General features: G+C 36.4%; 1 protein-coding gene across 1 annotated transcript; it reads right to left on the bottom strand.

The window, feature by feature from the left end:
- Positions 1-5,975: 5,975 nt before the first annotated feature.
- On the bottom strand, positions 5,976-6,551 carry LOC107058540 (uncharacterized mitochondrial protein AtMg00810-like). Its single transcript, XM_015304361.1, has one exon. The coding sequence runs from the start codon at positions 6,549-6,551 to the stop codon at positions 5,976-5,978; it is 576 nt and encodes a 191-aa protein (XP_015159847.1).
- Positions 6,552-9,386: the final 2,835 nt, after the last annotated feature.

The raw sequence follows: 9,386 nt of genomic DNA, 5'->3' as shown, positions 1-9,386 counted from the left end.
AACCCTTTATCGACGCACTCTGGGTAAGCTGCAATACTTATCATTCACGCGTCCTGACATCTCATTTGCAGTAAACAAATTATCCCAATTTATGCATTCTCCAAGTCTGGAACATTGGAAGGCTGTAAAAAGGGTTCTGCGCTACCTCAAGTCAACAACAACATCGTGCTTGGAAATTCGTCATCATGCTGATAGGAATTTGTATATGTATGCTGATGCTGACTGGGCAGGTGATCCCAGTGACAGAATCTCAACATCGGGTCATATGCTCTTCTTGGGACCAAATCCCATATCTTGGTCCTCCAGGAAACAACAATCAGTTGCTCGATCATCCACAGAAGCTGAATACAAATCGGTCGCCAATGCACTCGCGGAGCTTACATGGGTCCAAAACCTCTTGGATGAACTGAGGTATCATATATCAAACACGCCAAGTATTTTCTGTGACAACATTGGCGTATCATATCTTAGCAAGAATCTAGTTTTTAAGATGAAACACATTGCGGTAGACTTTCATTATCTTCGCAACAGTGTGAACTCCGGCGAAGTGACTGTCAAATATCTTCCTTCTATAGATCAAGTAGCAGACACTCTAACCAAGCCGCTGCCCAAACCTGCCTTTCTTCGATGTCTAACCAAGTTAGGTGTTGTTGCACCACACCTAACTTGAGGGGGGTGTATTGAGATAAACATGTGGTTATCTATTTGTTAGTATCTTAAGTTTAAATTTTGAATTAGTTTGAATAAGTCAACTAATCTTTTAGATAAGATTAAGTTGTTAGATTAGTTGCTTAAAGCTAGTAGAGTTGGTTCCTTCAATTTAGTCAAGTTAGTTGCATTTACTTGTATTTAAGCAGATGTAGGCAATGAATAAAATCATTCAAGTTTGCTTTAATTCTCAAACTCTTCAGATGGAACCCACAAACTGTGTTGAATTTTCATCAATATTGCCACCAGAGCTCATCACTGAAATCCTCTCAAGATTGCTAGTGAAATCCCTTTTGAAATTCAGGTCTGTTTCGAAGTCTTGGCTTGCTTTGAAATCTAGTCCTGAATTTATCAACACCCATCTTAGTATATATAACAACAAGGATCAGAGACACCACAGGCTTATGCTAGTGTTTGATATGCATTGCTACAGACTTAAAGAATGTTCTTTTAGCTCTTTATTTTATAGACCTGTAATTGAGCTATCTGACTTGAATTATCCCATGAAAGACAAATGTAAAGAAGGGTTTTCGGTGGGTTCTATCAATGGATTGATTTGTGTTGTCCATGGGTTACGCTTACCAATACATTTGTTCCTATGGAATCCATCTATTAGGAAGTACAAGAAATTGCCTAATTCTAGACATAAATTTAGATATGACGACCACATATATGGTTTTGGGTATGATGAGATCCGGGATGATTATAAGGTAGTGGATATTTTTTGTATTTATGGAATTTCGCTTCATATTGACGTCAAAATATATAGTTTGAAGGGTGATTCTTGGAGAAAGATTCATTATTCACAGGATGGGGCGTCCTTCAGTTGACTGAGTGTGTTTATGAAGGGGAAACTTCATTGGATTACTAGTGCTATTTATCACAATGTGCGTAAGCGCAGGGGCATTACTTCTTTTAGTTTAGCTGATGAGAATTGGGGAAAGGTGGAGGAGCCCTGTTATGGAGGAAGAAGTAGTATTTCAGAGTTGGGAGTGTTGGGAAGTGATCTTTGTGGGTTTTCTAATCATCGGACAATTGGCGTAGATGTTTGGGTTATGAAAGAGTATGGACTTACAGAATCTTGGACAAAGTTGTGTACCAATATCATGTATCCGAAACTCGAGAGATCTCTACTTTTTCCATCCGTTTTCTTGTCAAATAATGGTGATGTTTTGGTTGTGTATGAATCAATGTTCATTATATACAATCCAAAGGATGACTCCTTCAAGTATCCAAAGGTTATTAACTATGATGAGTGGAGAATGGGGGAAATCTACATTGAAAGACTAATTTCTCCTCTTTCTACATAAGGGCTTAGGTCGAAACAGAAACAATGTGTGGAAAAGCTCAAATAAACTGGTAAGGTTACTTTTTTTTGCTGTTAAATTCTGTTTGTTATTTCAGATATAGAACTAGACAATACATATGTAAAAGACAACTTCAAACCGGATTGCTTGGGTTCTTGTTAGTTATTTTTCCTTTATCCACTACTCTCATGAAACAATAGTTTTGTCTCTAACTTCAAACGAAATGGCGCTGGACACTTCCTCTATTGCTGGACAGTGTTTTAAGGGAATTTTACACCTCTAGACATAGTAAATAAAGAACATCAGGAACTCGTGGCAGGTGAATGCCCCGATAACACTCGGTCCTTCACTGAGCTGTTGTTTGATCTCGGGGGCTTCTTTGATTACTCCCTCCGGCCTCTGATCCAAAATATTTTGGACCAGAGGAAGTAGTCTTTTTTAGGTGAAAACTTAACAGGGCAAATGGAGGAAACTTGATAATTCTGGAAACAAGGATTACTGTCCGGCATAGCTTGCTGCTAATAATATCTAACTGTATAGTTTCTTCAGGACTAGCTTTGTTCTTCTCCTTACTGCTAATGAATAGCTGTATACTTGTTAATTTTCTTCAGGTCTATATTCTTTCTTTTACTTTTACAAGAATTCTCAAAAAATTTAGTACTACTATTATAAAACATTTCATCTTGATCTTTCTAATAGTTTTGACCTATTTTTGGAACATCTTAAAATTCTCTCTCCAAATTGTCCACCATATGGAAAAAGGTAGTATTATCCAAGTCGTTTTCCACTTCTTGTTCATTCATTTTCTGTTCCAGCACAGTAGCAGTTCCTCGGTGGTACGTGACATTACTTATTTCAGTTACTCGGTAGTACGTGACATTACTTGTTCCAAGTTGAAAATGCTCAAAAACATAAATGATAAAACTTCATGTTAGAGAGCCCTATCTATTTAAAGTAGGTACAAGTGCTAACTTTTTCCATCTTTGGTCTGTCGAAAAAATTAGTCCTTCTATAGCAAATTCTTTTACAGTGGTCTTGTTTCTAATTAGTGGCAATTTGTACTCCTTCATTTCTATTCTACTTGTAATGATTATTAGAGTGAAGTGGAGACTATAGATAATGGGGAAATCGAGGAGAGAAATAGATTCTGATTTTGAAAGGTTCCTAATCTGAATTACTTTCCAAGTTCTTTTTATTTTATTCTGATGTAATTATCATATATTTGACTCGTGAAAAGAAGCTTATTCTTTTGCTACAACAAGTTACTTTCGTTTTTTTGTGACGTGTTTGGTGCATGCCAGAAAACTGTGAAACCCAGCGACGAAGAAAACTGTGAAACCCTAGCCGCGAAATGAGGGAGAAGCGGTGAGATCGTTTCTAAAAAATAATGAAATGATGGGGGAAAAGAGTAATTAAGATTTAGGGATTCAGTCTATGTGGCAGTGGAACCCTATTGGCGTGAAACGTGGCATCCACATGGCATTTAACAACTTCCGTTAATAAGAAGGGCACTTTTGACCCAATAGTTTGACGGAATGGGTAGTTATGAGCCGAAATATAGTTTAAGGGTAAATATGAGCTATTTCAGATAGTTTAAGGGTATTTTTTACCCTTTTCTATTTAGTCTATGTGGTAGTGGAACTCTATTGGCGTGCAATGTGGCATCCATGTGGCATTTAACAACTTCCGTTAATAAGGACACTTTTGACCCAATACTTTGACGGGAAGGGTAGTTTTGAGCCGAAATATAGTTTAAGGGTAAATATGAGCTATTTCAGATAGTTTAAGGGTATTTTTTACCCTTTTCTATTTAGTCTATGTGGTAGTGGAACTCTATTGGCGTGCAATGTGGCATCCATGTGGCATTTAACAACTTCCGTTAATAAGGACACTTTTGACCCAATACTTTGACGGGAAGGGTAGTTTTGAGCCGAAATATAGTTTAAGGGTAAATATGAGCTATTTTAGATAGTTTAAGGGTATTTTTTACCCTTTTCCTTTTAGTCTATGTGGCAGTGGAATCCTATTGGCGTGCAATGTGGCATCCACATGGCATTTAACAACTTCCGTTAATAAGGACACTTTTGACCCAATACTTTGACGGGAAGGGTAGTTTTGAGCCGAAATATAGTTTAAGGGTAAATATGAGCTATTTCGAATAGTTTAAGGGTATTTTTGACCTTTTTCTGTTGTTTTTTTAATAATAATTCTATCATATACCCTATGTTTCTTTATAATAGGGATTGTTTGGTTCGCTGACAAATTTATCCCAAAAATTATAGTCGTGAGATTATAACTCCTACCATACTACTATTTTATTAGAAGATACTCCATCTTGATCTGCTTGTAGCCTCTTCTTTACTATATCTGGTGGAGATAGAAGGATATGTGGATTATTGGTCTGTGTTAGCTTGCAACCTGATCTGGACAAAACGTGGGCTACCTTGTTCCCTTGGTGGAGGCTATGGCGGATCACTGAATTCCCTAACTTCTTCGACATTCACCTACAATGCAAAATAATGGAACTGTAAGTTGGGTGGATATTCTCCAAGAGTTCTATTGCTTCGATGGAATCAGTTTCAGTTTCAGTTGACATTAAATTATAAGAGTGGGCAATGTTTAGGCCATTTAGGAGGGCCTCCAGTTTAGTCATTGTATGGTTATGACTATAGCTTCTTTTGGGGAAGCCCAATATCCAGTTTCCGATAGCATCTCGAATGACTATAGGTAATATATTAAATGGTTTTATTTTTAATCGTTATGGGTGTTATGGTTTCTGTTGAGCTAAAGGTACCATAGAGCAAAAGGCAGAAAGTCGATCCACTGTAACAAACTTTGGTCGTGTAGAGGGTTCAAATCCTTTAGAATGAGGAGCCAATGATCTTGCTGGAAAGAAATATGGGATATGTTGATGCCTAAGTCTAGCCAAAATTTACGGGCTATGTGGCAATCAAAGAAGATGTGGGTAATGATTGCTTGAGTGAGATGGCATATTGGACAAATTGGGTTGGTGTCGATACCAATATGGTGTAAGTATGCTTGTGTGGGTAAACGACTTTGAGAGCACAACCAAAGAATGACTTTGAGCTTCTCCAAGGTCCTAAGTTTCCATAGCCAAGAAAAAGAGTAGGGATGATGAGTGGTAAGAGTGAGGTGTTTTTGGACAGCTTTAGTGGTGAAGAAACCATTACTATGGAGAGCCCAATAGGGTTTGTTGAGATCACCCAAATCTTTGTTAGGGCCAATTCCGGAGGATTGGAGAATTAATGAGGTGGGTATCTTGAAGGAAACTTTCGACCAGTCCCAACACTGTCTATTCCAAGGAGTAGATAAATTTGTTGGAGAAAAAATACAGAGAAATATGGAAATAAATAATAAAAAAAAAAAGGAAAACTGCGACTGCGTTTGAATTTCTGATTAATTGGAAGTACTTTAATAATAAAATATGCCCACATGATATATATGCTAAGAAAATAAATAACTAATCCTAAAATATAGGTCATGTAACCCACTTGACACTCAATCAGCAAGACTAATAGAACTTGAGTAAATATAGGAAACTACTTAACAAAGATCAAAAGACTAGTTCTACTAAACTACCTATGTCCCAATTCATTCAATCGTATTGAATCAGTCTTTAACATTTCCTCTTGATTCAAAACTACAGACACCAAACAATCCTCTGAAATAGCAGAATTTCTCCTTCGATAAAGCCTTTGTCAATACATCATCCAATTGCTCTTGTGTGCTGCAATATTCCAATAATATTTCCTCATTTGCTACCAAATCACAGATAAAATGATAATGAATATCAATATGCTTTGTCCTGCGGTGGAATGTTGGGTTTTTTGTCATAGAGATAGTTGCTTTATTGTCGCAAAATATCTCTGTTGCTCCTCTCTGCTCCTGTTGAAGATCATCTAACACTCTCCTTAGAAGATCGGCTAACACTCTTCTTAGCTAGACGGCTTGACAAGCTGCTAAAGTTGTTGCAATGTACTCAGCTTCTGAAGTTGACAATGATGTTGTAGCTTGCATCTTTGAACTCCAAGTCACCACACTTGAACCTAGAGTGAAAACATTCGTCGAAACACTTCGTATGTCGTCCAATGAACTTGCCCAATCACTATATGTGTACCCGCACAATCTGAAATTATCAGTTTTGGAGTACCAAATACCAAAGTCCAAAGTTCCAGAAATGTACTGCAAGACTCTCTTTGCTGCCCCATAGTGTACCTTTGAAGGTTGTTGCATAAACCTAGAAATAACACCAACATGATATGCAATATCGGGTCTAGTATGCGTCAAATATATCAAACCTCCAACCAAGCTTCTGAATCTCTTTGCATAAGTCAATTCTTCTTCATTTACCTGCTGCAATTTCTCACTGATACTCATTGGAGTAGCCGCAAGCTTGCAATTAAGCATGCCAAATTTTATATTGAGTAGGTCTCTAGTATATTTCCTTTGTAAAAGAAATATTCCCTCTTCAGTTTGATGGACTTGAAGGCCAAGAAAGTAATGTAATAAACCCATATCTGACATCTCAAACTCATTCATCATTTGAGACTTAAGAACTAGTGTAAATGATATCATCAACATAAAGGCATACAATAATGAAATCATTACCTTCCTTCTTCACATATAAGGTGGGTTCATTCTCACTTCTTATGTATCCATTTTTGTGGAAGTATCCATCAATCTTGCTATACCACATTCGAGGGGCTTGCTTCAAGCATATGGTATTACAGTTGCATGCATTGAACATTTTTGTGAGTGTGAGTCCACTTCAAAAAATATCCTCAAATAATATGCTTCACTCAGGTCCTATGCATTAATAACTTGTTAAAATAATGAAGAATAGCCTTTTTAGTCAGTTTTAAAGAGTTTGGAAGTCAAACGTCAAGGGACGACCAAGACGTTCGGAACCTAGTCTTTTACGTGTTGGTGTGTTCTAGTATGTTGTTCATGTTTTTATGTGTTGTTTGGAGTCTAAAATCAGTGGAGGTAACCCTAGTGTATTAATAAATGTTTTAGGGTCAAAACATTCGGGTACTGACTCCCCGAGACCACCCTCCAAGCCATTCAGAAACTAGTCTTTTACGTGTTGGTGTGTTCTAGTATGTTGTTTATGTTTTTATGGGTTGTTCGGAGTCTAAAATAAGTGGAGGTGACCCTAGTGTCTTAATAAATGTTTTTAGGGTCAAAACGTTCGGGTACGACTCCCCGAGACCACCCTCCAAGCCATTCAGAAACTAGTCTTTTACGTGTTGGTGTGTTCTAGTATGTTGTTTATGTTTTTATGGGTTGTTCGGAGTCTAAAATAAGTGGAGGTGACCCTAGTGTCTTAATAAATGTTTTTAGGATCAAAACGTTCGGGTACGACTCCCCGGGACCACCCTAAGGGTCCCCGAGGAGGACCCCAACCCTTGGAGGGAGTGGCTCCGCGTCGCGGACCTGCTCCACCAATGGCCAAAAGGTAGCCCCGCATCGCGGAGACACCGCAGACTCTACTGTCTCGAATTTAATTTCCAGAAAACCTGTGGGAACACCTCCAAGTCGCGAACTTGTTTCCCGACGAAATCTGCAAAAATAAAACTAAGTTGGACTTGTTTAAAAAGGTCAAACTAAGTGAGGGGTAGTTTGGGTACTTTGGATTATTATTATTTTAAGTGTTTTTAAGTATTTTAAAGGTATTAAAACATTTAAGAGGTGTTTTTGAATTCATTCTTCCAAAATCAAAACCCCAAAGTTCTTTCTCTCTCTAAAGTTCTCTCAAGTTCAAGGAAGAAGAAGGTGGAGAGCTAGGGTTTCAATTGAGGGTTCCCTTCCACCAAATTTCGTTGAGATTTCATCAATTGAGGTATAGTGGCTCTTCATCTAGGACTCATCTTCATCCTAGAGTCAACTTCAAAGGATTTTACAATGTTTTCAAAAATTGACTAAAAGCTTGTTTTTGAATTCTATCAAGGGTTCTTGTATGAAAATGATTTGAAACGTTTGGGTATGGATTAATTGATGTGTTTGTGGTTTTTGAATGAAATACTCCATGAACCCTTGTCTTTTACAAAACCCTAAAATTTGCTATGAAGTGCGTCTTTTTCTATAAATTCAAAGTTGATGGAATTATGTGTAAAGTGAATGGTATTGATATCTCTTGTGTTGTTTAATGTTTATTTATGATTAATTGTTGATAATGGATGAATTATGGGTGGTAAGCCTTATGGGTGAAGTATTGGTGATTTTGGCTATGGCTTTGGATTATGGTAAGAAGGCTTGAACTCTCTTTATTGAATTGATTGTTGTTGGTAGGTTGGATCCCGAAGTGTTATATCTTATTCTTGTGTGGTATTATTGTGAATTGTAGCCATGAAGGCATTGGTGAAGTTGTCGTATAATGTGGGAATATTGTATTATTGTGAATTGAGGCCATGAAGCGCATTATATGATTGTTATTATATTGTTGTATTATTATACACATATGAGGCTATATGTAAAGTCCTATATGAAGCTATATGTAAAGTTTGTGTGAAGCTATAATGTTAAGATGTTCTAATGGTATTAATGTGATATTGTATAAAGTGTTATTATGCTAATGTGAAAGATATCATTTTTCAGGGGTGCGGAATTGGTAGTTGATGAATTCATATTATTGGTAGTGTGGTAGGTGAGGAATTTATTTTAAAGATTTTATTATAATATTCTTTTTTCATGGTAAAATGTAATAATACTTATTGTAATTATTTTTTTGATTAGTTGTTTTTAATCTGAATATTTCTTTAATATTATTTGTGATGTATTCTAGATATAACATATCTTGGGTTCTTTGGTACATATATAAATTTTCCTCCATTAATTGTTCTAATAGTTTTATATCTTCCATAGATTATATCCAATATTGTAAATATTTGTAGTTCATTTTAATCTTGAATTTTTTCTAAATTCATACTATTCTATTCTTTCGAAGTCTAAATCATATAGGTCTATTTCATACACTTGCTGATTTAATATATCTTCTAATTCGTAGTCATCAAATATTTTTTCCCATATGATCTTTCTTAATTCAATTATCTCTATACCGTTAAGTATATATTTAGTATTTTATTTGGTATCAGATAATTATATGTTTTAGTTTTTGCATTTAAATTTCTATAATCAATAACCATTCTGCTTTTTTCTCTATAATCAATAACCATTCTACGTCCGAACCGAGACCATCAAAAGTGGCATAAGAGCCACCTGTCGTCTTTCATATCGAGCCATTGAAGCAGCGCGTCGTGCTATAATCGGACACTTCCATCGTGCTATGAGCGGACAATTCCGAAGAAATGGTAAGATATGGGTAAGAGTTCTCGCAGATATCCCTATTAC

Source organism: Solanum tuberosum, unplaced genomic scaffold, assembly GCF_000226075.1.
Source record: "Solanum tuberosum cultivar DM 1-3 516 R44 unplaced genomic scaffold, SolTub_3.0 scf00515, whole genome shotgun sequence".
In the NCBI taxonomy this organism is placed as follows: domain Eukaryota; kingdom Viridiplantae; phylum Streptophyta; class Magnoliopsida; order Solanales; family Solanaceae; genus Solanum; species Solanum tuberosum.
Note: the sequence above shows the minus strand (reverse complement) of the source record. Positions and strands in the feature narration are given on the sequence as shown.